The sequence below is a fragment of the Cydia fagiglandana genome, chromosome 7 (genome assembly GCF_963556715.1).
Source record: "Cydia fagiglandana chromosome 7, ilCydFagi1.1, whole genome shotgun sequence".
NCBI classification, from domain to species: domain Eukaryota; kingdom Metazoa; phylum Arthropoda; class Insecta; order Lepidoptera; family Tortricidae; genus Cydia; species Cydia fagiglandana.
Genome location: NC_085938.1, coordinates 136,650 through 154,914, shown reverse-complemented (window position 1 = coordinate 154,914; position 18,265 = coordinate 136,650). Strand labels below are relative to the sequence as shown.

General features: G+C 42.2%; 2 protein-coding genes across 3 annotated transcripts in view; both read left to right on the top strand.

Moving 5' to 3' along the window:
• Positions 1 to 10,574, top strand: part of LOC134665667 (radial spoke head protein 3 homolog) — a 34,265-nt gene extending 23,691 nt beyond the window's left edge. Inside the window, exons 3-8 of one of the 2 annotated variants that reach the window (XM_063522604.1) lie at positions 154 to 438; positions 663 to 848; positions 1,179 to 1,359; positions 1,897 to 1,983; positions 2,447 to 2,581; positions 10,107 to 10,574. In XM_063522604.1, coding sequence (XP_063378674.1) covers positions 154 to 438; positions 663 to 848; positions 1,179 to 1,359; positions 1,897 to 1,983; positions 2,447 to 2,581; positions 10,107 to 10,117 — 885 coding nt within the window. In that variant the 3' untranslated portion in view covers positions 10,118 to 10,574. The remainder of the gene's footprint in view (positions 1 to 153; positions 439 to 662; positions 849 to 1,178; positions 1,360 to 1,896; positions 1,984 to 2,446; positions 2,582 to 10,106) is intronic. The other variant, XM_063522605.1, reaches the window with a different exon arrangement.
• A 2,363-nt stretch (positions 10,575 to 12,937) lies between these two features.
• On the top strand, positions 12,938 to 18,216 carry LOC134666162 (zinc finger protein 596). Its single transcript, XM_063523317.1, has 3 exons — positions 12,938 to 13,129; positions 13,415 to 13,691; positions 17,640 to 18,216. The coding sequence occupies exons 1-3, from the start codon at positions 12,938 to 12,940 to the stop codon at positions 18,179 to 18,181; spliced, it is 1,011 nt and encodes a 336-aa protein (XP_063379387.1). The 3' UTR covers positions 18,182 to 18,216.
• The last annotated feature ends 49 nt before the right edge of the window (positions 18,217 to 18,265 follow it).

Sequence of the window (18,265 nt, the reverse complement as noted above, 5' to 3'; positions counted from 1 at the left end):
TTCACTGAAAAACAGCTGATAAATATTGAATCACATTTCGTACATAGTTTTGTTGATATCGTTCGGTTGGTGTTGAATATTTATACAAAATATCGCGTCTTTTCTAAAGATAAATTGAATTGCCAGACTATAGAAATTCTGATGTGTCCGCAGGGCGATGGTATCGAGAGCGCCGCAGCGAAAGCAGCGCGCACTCGGCGACGCGCGCTCGCCCGGCGCGCCGCCGCCGCGCGCCTGCGGCCTGGCACGCCGCCGCCGGCGCCCGGCCGCCGCCACCACCCCATCCAGACCGAGTACTACCTCGAGGAGCTGTTCGACAAGGGCGTGGAGATGGAAGTCGGCGTGCAGACCGACCTGTTCCTCGACCGACCCGCCACGCCGATTTACGTGCCGGCTAAGACTGGCGCTGATGCCGCTACGCAGATCTATCCCGGAGACGTAAGTCTTATCTACTTCTGCACGCTTTTATCTTGTGGAAATTTACAAAGAATTCTCTATCGTCTACGCTGACCATATGTTGGCCTACAGCCGCCTATGGTTCTGTGACTATCTTCTATGATCAATGGAAATCCCAGTTGTACATAGTTGAACAATAATTAATCAATAATCATACATTTTTTAATTCCAAAATTTTGGTCATCATGTAATTGTGCTACCCGCAGTTATTCGACTTCGACCTGGAAGTGTCTCCGATCCTGGAGGTGCTGGTGGGGAAGACGACGGAGCAGGCGCTGGCGGAGGTGGCTCAAGAAGAAGAGTTGGCCACCTTGAGGGAGCAGCAACGACGCTACGCAGAGCTCAGGGACGCCGAGCGCGCCGAGCGGCAGCGGCTGGCCGCCATGGACCAGGTACACTCCAGGGAGCAGAAGATGACGCAGGAGCCACCTTAAGGGAGCAGCAACGACGTTACGCCGAGCTCAGGGGCGCCGAGCGCGCCGAGCGGCAGCGGCTGGCCACCATGGACCAGGTACACTCTAGGGAGCAGAAGATGACGCAGGAGTAGTTAGCCACCTTGAGGGAACAGCAACGACGCCATGCCGAGCTCAGGGGCGCCGAGCGCGCCGAGCGGCAGCGGCTGGCCGCCATCGACCAAGTACATTCCTTCGTTGCCAAATGGTTTCAAGTTCACAATGTTCACATTACACATATTTTAAATAGGTATACTTGTTATTTTCCAGCGTCTCTACGAGGAGAAAGAGCGGCGCGTGGCGGAGGCGCGCGTGGCGCAGGTGGCGGCCGAGGAGGCGCGCGCGCGGGCCGCGGCGGCGACCCTGGTGCAGGGCTACGTGGCCGAGCTGCTGCCCGCCGTGCTCGCCGGGCTGCGCGACCAGGGCTACTTGCTGGAGCGCGTGCACCGAGGTATGCACACATGGGGCAATCTCCACAACCATCCTAGATTTTAATACCCAGCCTTTATTGCAGTATTCGCTACAGTGAGCATCCGCCGTAGAGCTTAAAATGGGACTGGACAGGACACGTCAGCCATATGCTGGATAACCTTGCAATACATTGCTTGGCATACCTACCTGAGAGAGATGGCTTGACGTCTGTGAAAAAGTATGGTGAAAAATTTCTCAATAAGTACCAGAATAAGCGGAATAATAAAAAACCGGACATGTGCGAGTTGGACTCGCCCACTTTTTAGTATTTGTTAATTGTTATAGTATAGCTGAAACAGATATACATCATCTGTGAAAATTTCAACTACAACAACGTTTCATTCTTCACAGTCTAGCTATCACGGTTCGTGAGATACAGCCTGGTGACAGACGGACTGATGGACGGACAACGGAGTCTTAGTAATAGGGTCCCGTTTTACCCTTTGGGTACGGAACCCTAAAAATATGCCTTTAATGTAACCATGATGAGATCTGATACTGAATTTTATCCTTCCAGGAGTGGATGAGGAGTTCATGCCGTGGCTGGTGAACGCTGTGTCCGAAGAGCTGGACTTCGTCATCACGAGCCGCGACGTCATCACGGGTAAGTTCACCGATCATGAATTCATAATTAATGACATCAACTACCTTTCATGACAGCTGTCAAAATCATGTAAGGTTCATCTGGAATCAATTCGCGAATACTTGTAAGTTGCGTCCTCTTTGATTAGAATAAGAATAAGAATCTTTTATTTGCGACAAACATTACCAGGTACTTACATCGGAATTTATGCGATAGTAGGTGGTGGTGTTTAAACATAATTGGTAGGTACCTATGCAAAATATGCACAAAACTTTTAAAAAAATCTACTTTTTTACAAGTTACAAGCTTCCTAAACTGACTTCATGTCGTAAGATCCAATGAGAATATTTTAACCACGTAAGTCTTGGACCTGAGGATTTTCTGATAACCCCATAAGATCTCCTTAAAGGGTGTTGGTCAAATCCATCATATTATCATCAGTTAAGTTTTCATTAACAATAACGGCTGAACTCTCTTCTTGCAGGGATCGTCCGCGACGTGGTGGAGGCCCGCAACGAACTGTACCGCGCTGCCGCAGAGGCAGAGGCTCAAGTCGTGGAACCGGAGGAATCCATCACTCCGCCGTCCACCAATGAAGAGGAGGAAGAGGAACCAGAAGGTACCTACGCAACGCGCTAACAGCTCGTTCTTGTAGGCAACACACACCTGAGCTCCATCATCCGACGCATGGAGATGGTCAAAAAAGCTCTTGAGTAGGCAAAGGCTCTTGAGGGGGTGATTGCGCAAATGATCCCGATGGGTCCCCCGAAATAATAAGATAAGGAAGCACGGTGCGACCGATCAATCCATTAAGGGGCCTACTGATTAACAGTCCGCCGGACGGTACCGGCCTGTCAGTTAGAACAACATTTTGACAGCCCGAACAACTCAGTGGGCCCCTTTACGAGCGCTTGCCATGAGTGATAAGAAAGGTATCAAAATGTATGGGGATTTCAGGCAGTTTCCTGCTTTCAGTTACGGGCAGATTTTCAGTTTAAATCTCTCTTCTGGAATTCTTCCTCGAACCATGCTAAATGCCGGATCTGAGTGACTGTCGGAAAAAGTATTAACTGGATTTCGGGGATGGCCTCGGTATAAAATTTGCTTCGAATGAGCGATATATTCATCTTGCTATTATGTACGCCCAAAAATTTAACGGCAAATGAACTCTGCCGTTAAATTTTTATTTCTTAGTAATTTAGCCACATAGCCACAACCGTAGTTATACTTAGTGGGTATTACATCACATTTCACCCTTAACATATTAGAAAAATATTACAAATAACCTGAATACATGCGGATTCAATATGTGGGTGGCGCTGTCAGCGGCACCCGGCGACTCAACCTGTCGCCACAACCACCCAAAACCCAAGAAGAACTTACACGTCTACTATTTCCTCAATGTAAATAGAACTTTATGCCGTAAAGCTAAGGTACAGATTTTTAAACATGTTGACGACCAGTAGGAAAGAACGCGCTTGCGCGAACTCAGCATGTTTGGAACTTTATATCTTAGAGATAAAGCACAGATTAGCATGAGCATGGTAGGCGACCGGTAGGGGTGGTGTAGCGATTTGCCGCGGTGCACGTGCGGCCGCAGCCGGTGCGGCGCGGGCGCAGATTCGTCGCGCCATGAATACGCTCATTACGGAGCCATTGCTTCAGCATTAGCCACAATGCACTGTTTTGGGGGCAGGGCAGAATCGGCGCCAAGTATGAAAGTTTGGCAACTATAAATCGATGTTCAATGCGATGCGATATTTGAACTCTATTTTAGCCTTTTCAACAAAGTGATTTTTACGTAAATTAATATGAAGTATTCAATTTCACCTACAACATATTTAATATTTTAACTTCTAAAAGGAAAATAGTTTTTATTTACAGTTTATAAATTTAAATATTCAATATTAGGCTGTGTGCCAAGGCTGTCAAACCATGTTACTTTAAATACTTATTGATATACTTCTTCTTCTTCGTGGTCGTGACCTCATGTCTGAGGGACGTGACTCCTATGGGTTATTCTTCCTACCACTGCTCTCCAGGCCTCTCGATCTTCGGCCATCTGCATTGTTGCCTGGAGCGAAGTCTGGGTAATATTTTGTACCACATCTGACCATCTACTGGGTGCACGCCCTCTGCTCCTTCGTCCGTCGACACTCCCGGTAATAATGCACCTTTCTAGCGTGTCCGTGCCGCGTCTGACTGTGTGGCCGAAGAATTTGAGGACTCTTTGGGTACAGATGGTGGATAGCCTTGTGGTGATATTGAGCTCCTTTAAGATAGACTCGTTTGTGCGGCGTTCAGTCCAAGATATATTCAGCATTCTGCGCCAGCACCACATCTCGAACGCGTCTATCCTTCTAAGTGCCCGGGCTTTCAGTGTCCAAGTCTCGGAAGGAATTGATATACTTAGGTAACAAATAATGGTCAATATACATCCGCATCTGCTTATTGACTAAAATTTCTAAAACTTACTAAACTTACAAGTTACAATGTTACAAATTAATCAAAATTATATTCTAATTATTTAAAAACATAGGCACGATTCAATTCTGAAAAATAATTCATAGTTGAAGCTACAAAACTGCAGCGCTTTGTCGATACTTGGCCCATTTTCTACACCACAAACTCAACACAAATAAAATGATCCCCGCAAAACCAGTGTATCCAAATCCTATCAAAGTGGTATGACGCCATTCCGCCGCGCCAGTGCGGGGTCGGTGTCGCTCGAGGGGTGCCATATTGGCCGTGTGGGGTGATTTCTGACTTTGTAAAAAATTACTATGATGTAATTGGCACTTATGCCATTTTGATTATTTTTAATCGGAATCACGAGCTCTTACGATACTTACTTAGGTATAAAGTAAAAAAGTTCCACGTTTTCATTCCATTATAGTTTTTCATGCCTAGACTTTCTATGACGATTAAACAATGGATGATATGAAAGATTTCTTGAAATTTTGGGACACCTCTTACAACTCTTTTCTAACATAAAATTTACCAAATAAAAATAAAATTGGTGTGGACTTTCCGAAAAATGAGCCAATTAATTTTTGTCCCAGACAAATGTTGCAACGCTAGACGGCGTAAGCGCCATTCACCCTAAGTTCCAACAGCAACAGACAACATATCGTTTTGATGGCGCGCACAATGCCGGCACGTGCGTCGTCACTTGTGACACTTGTCGTGTCACTTGTCGCTCGGCGTAATGTCGCGCGACAAAACCTCTCGCGAGGCGTTCGACTGGAACAGTTATGATACAATGCGTTTTTAAATTTTATAATGGAGGGATTAAGTAAGTGCAGCTTTGCCACTCGAAATATGACATACTTCAAATATGACAAGGGCATTTCCATGAATTCGGTAACTATAATAAATTGAATTGGATGTCATAATTTATAGAAATGTATAGCTGTTGGTTTTCCATGTATGTAATAAAAATATAACAAATAATAATAGAGAAAAGTGACTAAGCTCGCCAATCCGGCATCTTCAGTTTTCGCAGCTAACGCCACAACTCTGGCCATCCGGTCAACACGGTCGCTACTCAATCATTCCAATCTCTCAAGTAGATTTAGTTGGTTAAACTAATTTGTCAGTCAGGAAGAATCAGGAAAACTATACTCATCCTTTTCTTTTGGGTGCTAAGTAGTACTAGTGTAAGACAAGGATTAGTATGATTGAAATGAGATAGTCCTTTGACAAACTATATATAAAATATTTGAAAAGCTTAGCGCCTTGAAGTCTGTAACCGTTTTAGTTTTTGTAAAAACAGTGATGAAGGAAAATAGTTACCTATTTGTTTCACTCGGAGGCAAAGTTGTTGTTTAACCTCTCGTGCTAATGGTGGCCACTGACGAGCCTTCCAACAGTCCAAATAGCGTGGCTGCAATCCAAAATCGGTCCGTGAATGTCAAAACGTAAAATGTTTAATATTAGGATGCCGTCCATTTGGATGAATCCATTGTAACGGCTTCCATTTGGAAGGCTCGTCAGTGGCCTGCTTAATATTGATACCCGAGCAAGCGACAGATTCCAAAATTGAACCACGTGCGTAGCGAGTGGTTCGAAAAACGAAATCTTGAGCGTTGGGAGGGTTTCAAAGCACGACGGTTAAACAGAATCTGCCCCCGAGTGAAAGACAAAAAATTCACCAAACCAACCATAAGCAAATATTAAATGTAAAATATCAAAAAAAATCAAACCAAATTAAATCCAAATGAATGTTATTAAATATTTATCATCAAAAATCATAATTTAAAAGTAAATTCTACCAACAAACGTAAGAAAACAACTCAAATTTTTCATTTGAATACTTTGCCTTATATGTGAATAAAATGCAACTTTGTTATCAGTTTTTGAAGTGCAAAGTAAGCGTTTCCGAGCTAGTGTGGTAAAAATGCTTTTCGAAGCAAAAATTAAAGTAAAACGCAACAAGCTACAATGTAAATGGTAGATAATTGTCTGGTAGGTACTCCGCTAGCTGTGGCAATGCAACAGGGGGACGATAGTAGCCGACAGCGGCGGTCACGTGGCTTACACAACGGGGCTCAGTGACATATTGACGATGCCATAATTAACAGTATTTCTTGTTGTGTATCATACCGTCATTATGAAAGTTGTTGGTAGGTATTATAAAAATTTAATTCGGAAAAAACATAGTCGAATAGATCTTTGGGTTTTTGTTTTTGGATCCTGTTATAAGTCAAATGACTGTGAGTTTGCGCCTAGTTAATAAATTTTCAAGTTGAAAATGTTTGTGTAGGTACATTAGAAATACATATCTAAATATACCTATATTACCTATGTAATCTTTTTGACACAGTTACTAAAAGTGTATCCGCAACAAACATCTACATCGAGTGTTTATAAACAACCGCGGCCGTACAAAATCCGCATTAATCAAATAAGCTCCACTCTACGCAGATTCAATTGTAATCGGCGCAGCAATTAAATTGCGTTGTCGATGCATTACCGCAATGGCGATGGTATCTGACCTGTAATTCTCAATCGTCCACGACTGAGGCCAGTGTATCTTGATTCAAAAAGATATATATCAGGTACAAAATGAGGGGTCGATTTATACTGGGGAGTGTTCGAAATGTGTAAGAATAGGGGAGCGATTGGTCGATGGTATCAAAACACGTGTGCGAGTAGCAGCCGCGCAGGGGCCGGGGGCGGGGTGTCAGATGGTTGATAACTGATAAAACGTTATCAAGATCGCGCGTAATGCAATCACGCACTTGACCGCGCATTAGCTGATTGATATACACATGCGGGGTCTATCCTGATGCAAATCGTTAATCTGTGACGCAGGTGCAGTTGAAAAGGAGATGCTGTTGGAATAGTACATAATTTTATTGTGGTCACCATAATATTTTGATACTTTTGATATTCAGGAAAGCCGGCTTGTGACGGTCAGATACGAGTATGTTCCATATCCCAAATACTCGTACTAATAAAAAATATAAAAATTATCTATAATTTTAGTAGGGACTAAAGTACCTGGTTTGTAAATTCATTAACTCGGCTGTAATTTTAGTGACTTTGGGGTATAAAAAAATAAGAACTGATTCCAGCCTCCCACTGGGACGGGTGTAAGATTTTTTATACGAGTATTGTGCGATAATATTGACTTGATAATCTTGATATGAGTACGAGGCGAGTTCACCTCGTGCTCACAGTGGTGAGTGTGATTCAGTGTCCACGGCGTTGTTTAGTGAGTGTCGACTAATATTATTCCTCGAGGCTCTTGTTTTCATCAACATCCGTTAATTACCATCTGCTTTCATTTTTACATCTAACTTAAATAAATAAGTACCTATTTACCCTGCTTCCTAGTGCCATCTATTAAAACAATTAGACAGAGCACTCTGTAGTAAACATGACCATTCACGAAGAGGTCCCTAGAGCCACCTGTCTTGTCCCATGCTCTTCCGCGTCCAGAGTCAATATTTTCGTAAGTCTTGTCTGCCCAGGGCCATATCTTGACCCATACCAAACTAACTCTTATGTATGCCGCATTTAGTTTAAATTCTAATGCATTTGTTCTCAAAATTGCAAGTGCTGTTTGAAATGGACTACGAGACCCACCATAATAGGCGTTACAGTAGATTTGAAGCCTTACTGCAGAGGATTTAGAGTAGAGTCTGGCATGCCTGCGCGCGCGCAGCTGCGTCAACACGCCACGCGCCCAACAATAGTGTAAAGAGCTTAAACGTTACAATTTGGAGCACTTAATGAAGGCACAATACGTGTCGCATTTGTGGTGATTTCATTTAATGGGGTGGATGTTTTTTTGGTGTAGTTTTTAAATTGTTTTATAATAATGTTGCTTTTGAAATGTAAACTGACTGCCTTTTGCTTGCGGCTTTAGTTAACTGGGTGGATAGGTACCTATATCAAGTGAGCAATTATTTTGTAAAAATCATTCATCACTTTATCCGATGTTGTACTACCATATACATATAAAAAGTTTTAAAGAACGTGCAGACGATGGAATCTTAAACTAATACATAAAAAGTGTGGTGATACGAAAAGCCGTTTATATTTGAATTGCACCTCTAATAAGGTTTATTTGTATTCTTAGAAAAGCATTGAAGCTTGACGGTGTGCTACGCTGAACGCTCAAAGATATTTTTCAGCTAAAGTAGAGACGCACGCGTCGTTTTCGTAGCACGCGCTACGACCCAACTAGCCATAGTTAGCTGCCAAGCTACGTGCTACAATTGTTGAAGGCAAGATTGGCGGATACGTCAACAATTAGCTTTAGATACGATATGGATATGCAAACCATAATAAAAACCACTACTACTACTAATATACTATGGCAAATTAAAATGATATCTACTTACAGATGTTTAAAATACGGGTTTATAATAAATACACTATCACATTTACTAACGCAACGCTGTAAGTAACGTATGTACACTTTGCTTCACACTTCATATTCCGACTGTAATTATATATTAATTAGTGCACTTTCTGCCGCATCTCTTGTACAAACACCGGGGCAGTACCGGGGCAGTCGCTCGCGCGAGCACTGACCTAACTCGCCGGCTTAATCCAGCGTACCAAAACCAACAGTTCACTCATCATTGGTGGACTTTATGTCTTTGCAATAAGGGTCACTGTCAGTCAACAGTATCGCCGATACGATGGTACACATCGGTGGTAAGAAGAATCGCAAACACGGTGAATGCAATCTAAGCGTTGTGTAATGTTCTTAATGTTTGAAGTTGGCATTAAGCACTTACGCAGATTTAGCTTGGACAGATTGCAGATGGCAGCTATATATGTTCTCCTAGTTTGCAGAGTTATCGATTGAATAGTTCGGAGTAACTAAAGTTTTGAATACTTACCTTTATGAGTGGCTAACGTTATTTTTGTTACTAATACTTGTAGGTACGCGAGTGTTCGCGTACCTACAAGTCAACAAAACCTTTCAAAACCATTAACGTCTTGGAAATGTAATTCCTAAAACTCCATTTTATAATTAACTGAAAATTGGACCAACGATCTTTAGGTTAAACTGAAAATAGACGTAGGGACAGTCACCCACAATATTATGTTACCTACACAACGAGGGCCGCATAAATATCTGACACGATCTTATTTGTAGAGCCATTGGAGCGTGTCACATATTTTTGCGGCCTTCGAAGAGTAACTGCATTACTGAGAGGAGACCGTTTCAGCCTGACATCTTTATCTTTAATAATTATGTCTCATTGTGTTTTGTATACTACTTGTTTCACATATTATATTATTTTTTCTTGTGCATTTTTTAATGTTGCCTGAATAAATATTTTTCTATTCTCTTCTATTCTAGTAACATATTATTGCAGGTGACTGTACTACAAAATCTACAGTAGGTAGTAGGAATAGAATATGGAACAGTAGGTAGTAGGAATAGGAACGAGCACTACGTGTAATGCCCAATTTATGTTGTAATTTTTTTTACTTCTAACATTTTCGTCGACTTGTCTTTTAAAAGTAATCTAACTCAAGATTTGACCGAAAATAAATAAAATCTTGTAGGTACCTAATAATATGCTTATTCTCTGGTGACAACGCACTTGTAACCTAAAAAGCGTTCCTTAAAACGCGAACATTCTGTTACTAAACGTATGTCTTTTCTGTTGCAGTGCCGACGTAGAACACAGCTTTTCCACGAGCCCAATAGGAGGGATCACGGGCTGGTTCAGACCTCCGAGCCGTAGTTTCGAGAACCCAGACTCATCACAAGCAATTTCGCGTGCTGGATAATTGGTCTTTGTAAATATAGTAGCTGTGACTCCGTCCATACGCAGGTTTTTAGGAAAGTTATTACCTACCGAGTAGATTCTTAGAAAGATAATATATAACTACAACAAAAATAACTTATCTACAACACGTGGTTTAAATAACGGGCGAGTTAAAGGAAAATTCTAATTGTGAGAATTCCTGCAGTGGCTATAACATTTTCGCAAGTCGCCTAATAGTTAGGGAGGCGAATAGGGGAATTTTCGGCAATACTCGAGCGTGGCAGTTTAAGATATGAGAGATACCTTAGACCTAATAGAACAACCTTGTAAAGTATTTAGCTCTATATGTAGTGACGCGCGCCTAGGATAGACGATCAGATTAGTAAAAAAAAATGGATAGTCTGAAATACTCGAGCGCGTCAGATTAAGATATTGGGGGTTGATTTTAGTGTTTAAAGACTAAATTTAACTAATCTGACGATAAGTCCTTGACGCCGCCGAGTTATAGGGTCGCGAACTTGTAAAAAAAAAACGTTAATCCGGCATTCTCGAGCGCGATTTTTTTATTTTTTATTTTGAAGAATATAATCTAAAACTTACTAAAAATACAAAATCTGCCGGTTTCCGCATGACCGGAAGTGTGGAGGAGCCATTTCGTCTTCCTAAGAACGCGTTGCGGCATATAAGTCGCGAACGATACATTTTACAAAAAAAAAGTTTAAATAAACAAAAAAGGTAATTTTATTTTACACAAAAAAGGTCTCTTTACATTTTTGTCCAAAGTTAAAACTTTTTGACTTGAAGCATCATAAAATCGGTCAGATTAAGAGAACCCACCAACATTTTTGTCAGATTAAAAAAATATGCTTTCAGGATACCGAGATAAACCTCCCCTATGAAAATCTGACGCGCTCGAGTATTTCAAAAAAACTTTTTTTTTTTGCATTTTCAAAAATTCATCGTAACTTATCGTCACGCCGAAATCGTCAGTTTTTTTAAAGGAAGCTTCCTTGGGGCCTACTTAACACCCCTTCCGAAAATCTGACGCGCTCGAGTAAATTTTTTTTTTTGCATATTTGACTACTTTATATGCCTACCCCCACCACGCAAACCGGCAGATTAGTATACCGTTGTTATCAGAGGCACTCGGGGCATACGTAGTATGAATATCTGACGCGCTCGAGAATGCCCAAGTAACTGTTTCTTTTAACATTTTTGAAAAACCGTACACGCCAAACCCACCGCTAAAATGGTTTTTGCCATACGAGCTTTTCTTTTCGAAATTATTTTATCTTTCGATTTTGATAGGTCTCGACGGCGCCGTTGAATTACGCCATTTAGCTACCTCGCCTCCCTAACTATAACTAAATAAAGAAGTATGTACCTAGGTCATCAATAACTGGACTTCATTTTTTTTTATAACCTGTAACTTTCTTAATCGTTTTTCATACTGAAATATTTTTGCAACAGCAGTGATTGCTCACTTATAAATCTACTATCTTTATCTTAAGTTTTCAGTGGGTACTATGTTTGTTAAAATTAGCCTCATTTTGTACTGTTGACTATTGTTTAAACCTTATGTTGTCTGTGTCGAGCCGCGACGTTTGTACATTGCGTAGGTGTAGTTCTGTAGTTATTCATATTTAAACCCTTATTTGTTATTATTATTATTATGGAATAAAATTCTTATGATTAATAAGCAGGTAGTATTATTTTATTCTTACAAATATCGACGTGTTTTGTTTATTAAAACTATAGGTAGGTGCCTATCTATCTAGTACTTAGGTATGTCTTCACTTCTTTGTCATTTCACTCTTGACGGCATGGAGTGGTGGTGGTAGTCATATTAGCGTGTAGGTAATGAAATGACATATACTTACATACTATATTTCATACCACCACTTACTTCACCGTTCATAGATAATTAGTAGAGAAGGTAGAGAAAAAAATACGCAAAAACTAGGTAAGGTTTACTCGGGTAATTCCGAATGTCGAAAACTGTCGGATAATTCCGAAAAGAGACTTTTATTATGATGGAATTAAGGGTGATTTTCATCTGAATTTCGGAATTATCCGACATTCGGTATTACCCGAATACACCTTACCTAAGGTAGAGGGTAGGTAGGTACAATACAACACGTAGCGTAGGTAATATCTATAAATAGGCCATCAATTTAATATTTTTTGGCCATATATAATCCCCGACAAGTGTATTTAATTTTTTTGGTATCGTCACTTGTCAGCGGGCTTAGCAAATTTAACAATAGTTTAATCGTCGCGCGATTAGCGAGGGATGCTGCGGTGCGGGGCGATTCTCCACGCCCTCAGAGGGTGGGCACTCCCTTTTGGCGATAAACCTGAACCCTGAAGAAATAAGGATCAGATTCGTACGAAACGTATAAGTGGTCGAGAAATGTTGAGGAGGATCCGGGGGGCATATATACCTCGACAAGCGCCCGCGCCGGTCACTCTCTGGGTACTCTCTGCCATCAACCTTACAACAGACAGGTCACACTATAGCCAACATGAAAAAATTTAAGTGTTAAAATAAATCTAATTATGCAAAGTATCTGTTTTGTTTTCTGGTGCCAGTAAAATCTTGCAAAAAAACTAGATTTTTTATTCTTATTTGATTAGTTCTTAAAGAAACTAGAGCAAACTTGTGCCACTAAAAAGTAACTACCTATATAGTAGTATAGTAGTAGTATAGGTTAAAGTGTAGTGAACTCCATATGATCGTAGCGTCGTGCCAAGCAATTAGTAGCTTGGACGATAAGTGTCGTCACAACAGCAAGTCGTGTGGCATGTTGGGAGGCGCAGGGTGCGTGGCGCTGCGCGGGCTGAGCGCCGGCCGCGCGTCGCGCGCCGTCGCCGCCGCCGAGCTGCTGGCCGCCGCCGCCGACGCCGACGCGGATCACAAACCAGTCAGTAAACGCTTATGTGTTTTCTTTTTAGTTTTATTTCTAAAACCAGTTAAACCACAAAGTATAACCAAATCCTCAAGTCTGTACCTGATGCGTAGCTATCGTGCCAATCGTTAACGCTCTAAAAATGTGTAATATTGTATGATTTAATGTGGTGATGCGTTTTGTCGAAAATGATATTTTAATACTTGATGATTATACCTAGATAGTCGGACTGTCCAACTCTTGTGCAAATTACAGCATGCGATGCGGGTTCATTTTAAAAACAACATATTTAATTAACAGGTATATGTGGACGTGGACGCAGAAGGCTACCTGGTGCCGGCGGGCGCGCGTGGCACGTGCGGCGCGGCGGCACTGGCAGCGCGCGCACGGCTTGCGCCCGGGAACGCCATGCTCGAGCCGGTGTCGGCGTCGGCGTCGGCGTCGGCGGCGGCGCCGGGCGCATGGCGCGTGGTTATCACGGCGGCGGCGCCGCCGCACTCTGAGCTGCTGCTCTGGCCCAGTGAGGATGTGCTGGCGCGCGCAGGAGTGCCGCAGCTTACGCCGGATAACAAATTAGGTGGGTACTTCTTCCTATAAAAAAAATCCTTAGATCCATAAATTGTTAGTTACCTACAAGACACTTATAAAACTACATTAGTAAACAACATAAAAAATACTTCTAAACATATACATAATTAACTACTAAACTCAATGCTTATATTTGGACGTAGTTACGCGAAAACGTTCCAACCCACAGCGACCCCATTTTGAGATAAACGCAATTTTGTGTTTTAGCGGTACACTTTTTCCCTGTAATTATTTCAGAATACTATTGGTTTTACTGTGGAATGCCAAACTGGTTATTGAATGATATGCATATTTTTTGTAAATACATAATACAAGGGGCATATAAATAGGTAAAACGAGTTTGAAACGTTTTCGCTAAATTTAATTTTGTATGAAACTTGTTAAATAGCAATTATGCATAAACGTTCCAAAACGAATTTAAGTGTATGTAATGAATTTAAATTGACCTAAAGCATATAACATTGTTTTCTTCTTTTTGGTTATTTAAGTTTGATTGGTTAAGTTTTGGAGGAGGAAACAGTCGAGTACGAAACCTCGATTTTTGAGATTTTTACGCAGGATGTTTCGCCTGTCCTCTAGGCTCTGAGCAGCCCTACGGACATCCGCCTCGTTTTCCCCCAGAAGGGCTAGGTCGTCTGCATACCCAATAATTCGGTGCCTACCGTTCAACTCTACTCCGCCACCAGAGGCTATAACTTTCTTGGTGACATATTCGAGCACCAAGTTGAAAAGTATGGGAGAGAGAGCATCCCCTTGCTTGAGACCCGTACCGACATCAAACCGGTCTGTTAGGCCGACTCCCGTTTTCACCGTCATTTTGCTCGTTGAGGAAGAGGAAGTGAAGGTTGACCTACGAATTAGTCGGGAGAAAACTGAGTACCTTCATATGAAGCGATACAGAAATAACTCTATTTGTAGGAAAGATCTCACTATAGGACAAACCTCTTACAAAGGTGTAGAGAAATTTAAATATCTTGGGTGTATCGTCACAGACAGCAATCGGAGGGAAGAGGAGATCCAAACCCGAATTCAGAACGCGCTCCGGTGCACAGCTGCTCTTCTTAAAGTGTTGGTGTCCAGGCTAATGACCAGAAAGACGAAACTCCGTATATACAAGACTATAATCAGACCGATCTTGATGTACGGATGCGAAGCCTGGACCCTAACACAAAGAGAGGAATACGCACTGCTGGTGGCTGAACGGAGGATCTACCAGAAGATACTTGGACTCGCGGAGAAGATGGCTCATGGAGGATACCTACGCAGGAACCAGGAAATCGAAGATCTAGTGGCCGAGCCCAATATAGTCGGAGAAACGAAAGCCTCAAGACTCCGATGGCTCGGGCACGTGGTCCGTATGGGTGAAGATCGAGCGGTTTGGAGAGCGTACTCGGGCCGTCCGGAGGGTCGACGACCGGTTGGGCGTCCTAGGTATCGCTGGAGCGATGAGGTCGTGAAAGATCTGAACGAGCTCGGTGCCGTCGATTGGACAGAAACGGCGCATGACAGAAAAGCATGGCGTTCCTTAGTGTCAGAGGCCAAGATCCACTTCGGGTCACTGCGCCACGGCAGTAAGTAAGTAAGTAAATAAGTATGTTTCGCCTGTGCTGCAGTTGTACTTATCGCACTAATTTTAAGGGCGGAGTCAAGTTTCTAAATAAGTACACAGGCAGAAAAGTGATGGGCAATCGTCGACATTTAATGTCGATAATAATGCCGGGATAACGCCAGGAAGAAGAAGAATCTAGTGATGTAAGAAGCGCTGGTGGCCTAGCGGTGAGAGCGTGCGACTTGCAATCTGGAGGTCGCGGGTTCAAACCCCGGCTCGTACCAATGAGTTTATCGGAACTTATGTACGAAATATCATTTGATATTTACCAGTCTCTTTTCGGTGAAGGAAAACATCGTGAGGAAACCGGACTAATCCCAATAAGGCCTAGTTTATCCTCTGGGTTAGAAGGTCAGATGGCAGTCGCTTACTTAAAAACTAGTTCCTACGTCAAATCATGGGATTAGTTGTCAAGTGGACCCCAGGTTCTCATGAGCCGTGGCGAAATGCCGGGATAACGCGAGGAAGAAGAATCTAGTGATGTAAGAAGTTATCGATAAACCGTCTTGTGTGAAAATATCTAGATCATCCTGAGAGACAAGGGGTTTTGGGTTGAGAGGGAACACATTTTTGAAGTTATGTACCTATAAAATTTATTTTGAACTTTTTGATTCTAATATTTCAAAATTGAAATTGATATGAAATTTATTTTATTGCATGGTCATGGGTTTACAAAATTCTTTAGGTACAAGATTGGCGATTCGAAATCTCGCACGAAATATCCGAATCGAGATTGGGTATAATATTTTAATTTTTTGTTTTTTTTGAGGTTGGGTGTTTCGAGATCTCGAGAGTCACACTTTCGAGATCGAGATTAATATCTCGACGAGATCGAATTTGACAAAGTAACTAAAAATGAGTTATTTTAATCAAAAATCTCTAAGAATTCCATATTCATAAATATGTCGGCGGCACATCGGCATTTTTTTTTCAGATTCCTGCAACTCTTTTTTTTTTTAAATGTAATTATAAAAAAATGTAAAATACGTTATTTAGTCTTTTCTACTTTACTCACTTTTTTGTTCGAAAGGGCATTTTTTGTTCTAAAAGTAGATTCCTTGTCCTTAATTTATCCGAAAATAATATATTACATGCCCTAATAGGTATAGTTTTAGAGAAATGCAGCTCCAAGTGAAGCGCGGCAGTGTTGAACTTCCCCCCCCCCCCCCCCCCCCCACTAATTGAGAGGTGGCTCTCGATGTCTCCCCGGTCTGTATCTGCTCAAGACCAGCTAAGAATCAACTGTGCCAAGTTTCAGCGCATAGTCACAAAGTGCAAGGTCCCCATACAACGGTGTGCGCTAACAAACCAGCTACATGACATTTAATGACAGGTAGGTCCGCGGCGGCGTTTCGTTTCACATGTGCGTTTCGTTGGTGCTGTCATTTTACGAGAGCAAAGAGTAATAATGTTGCCACCTTTATTGTAAATAGTCCATTGATTGTTTTGACTAAATACATAAACTTAAATATACCATAGTTATTTATTTTGGTAAAAAAAATTTTTTTCTCTCGAACATATTTAATAGCAAAAATGGATCAAGTATATGTGGATCGTTTATAGCAAAAAATTAGAAAATAATATGTTATAATAAAATGTTCCAATTTATTTAGAACAGTCTTCGCAGCTTAAAAAAACAGTATGGATTAATCTAAAAGGTTTCAAATTACATGGAACATTTTTGCAGAAATAAAAAATGTATAAAGATTTTGCAAAAACGTTCCAACATACATGGATCATTTAAGAAAAAATTAAATGTGCGTTTTATGAATTTAGTATAATGTTTCAAGACAAGTGGAACATTATAACGATATGTTATTCTATAAGGAGTTTTTAACAATATGTTTCAGTATGCATGTAATGTTTTTACTTTATTTTGAGTACACGTCCTTGGTATAATGGTGGGTTGGAACATTTGGGTCAAACTTTATTGATGAAACTAACCTAAAAATACTAGCATCTTTGTGTGCACATGATGTAATATGTCAAAAATAGTACCCTGGTTATGGTAACTCATTTTCGAGTGACTTGTGGGTTGGAACGTTTTCGCGTAACTACGTCCATTTTTTAACGAAATGGAAGAAGAAAGAAGAAGAAGAAGAAAGCATTTATTAGCACAATAACATAACCTTAAAACTAAGAATAGTTACACAAAATGAAAAGTTGCGCTAAATGGTCCTCACTCAGCTAGGTGGATAGGTACGCAAAACATCAAATTACTGTAATAAAAACTAGCAAAGCAACGATTTAGCAAGTAGGCAGCAAAGATTCATCATTTTCTTTTTTTTTTATATAAGGTGTAATATAAAAAGTGTAAATTCCCTTCAGGTCGAGGCGAGTATAGCTGCCACCGCTGTGACTCCCGCTTCGACGCCCCACACATCCTGCGGGTGCACCTGTTTTTAGCCTGCCGGACACCTTCAGCTCTGCTCTTCCTCTCCACATTAATACACGCCACAACTACACCTTTGGATCTGCGGAGCGCGTTTCGGCCTTATACGACGATTTCGCCGACACCGACTTTGGTGCCGGCGGCATTGGAGGCGCTCGCGACGGCGTGGGGCCGCGGAGCGGGCGGCGGCGCCGGCCACGCCTGCGTCTACTGCGGCAGACTCTACTCGCGCCGCTACGGTTTAAAGATCCACCTCCGCACGCACACCGGTTATAAACCGCTGCGATGTCCCCACTGCCGGCGCGCGTTCGGCGACCCGAGCAACCTGAACAAGCACGTGAAGCTGCACGGCGCGGCGCGGGGCGGGGGGGGCGCGCACGCGTGCGGCGTGTGCGGCAAGCTGCTGGTGCGGCGCCGCGACCTCGAGCGACACATGCGCGCCAGACACGCGCACTCCGCTCGCCCGTGCGGGGTCTGACTGCTGCCCGCCTGACGGTTCTGACAACTGCAACCTTCCGGTAGATACCGACCATGCAGTGGGTGTTTGGGAAGCTGATTTTTC

Coding starts and splice junctions, on each gene's coding strand:
- LOC134666162 (XM_063523317.1), top strand. CDS start 12,938: ATGATCGTAGCGTCGTGCCAAGCAATTAGTAGCTTGGACGATAAGTGT. Junction 13,130..13,414: donor CCGACGCGGATCACAAACCA/GTCAGTAAACGC, acceptor TTTAATTAACAG/GTATATGTGGACGTGGACGC. Junction 13,692..17,639: donor TACGCCGGATAACAAATTAG/GTGGGTACTTCT, acceptor AATTCCCTTCAG/GTCGAGGCGAGTATAGCTGC.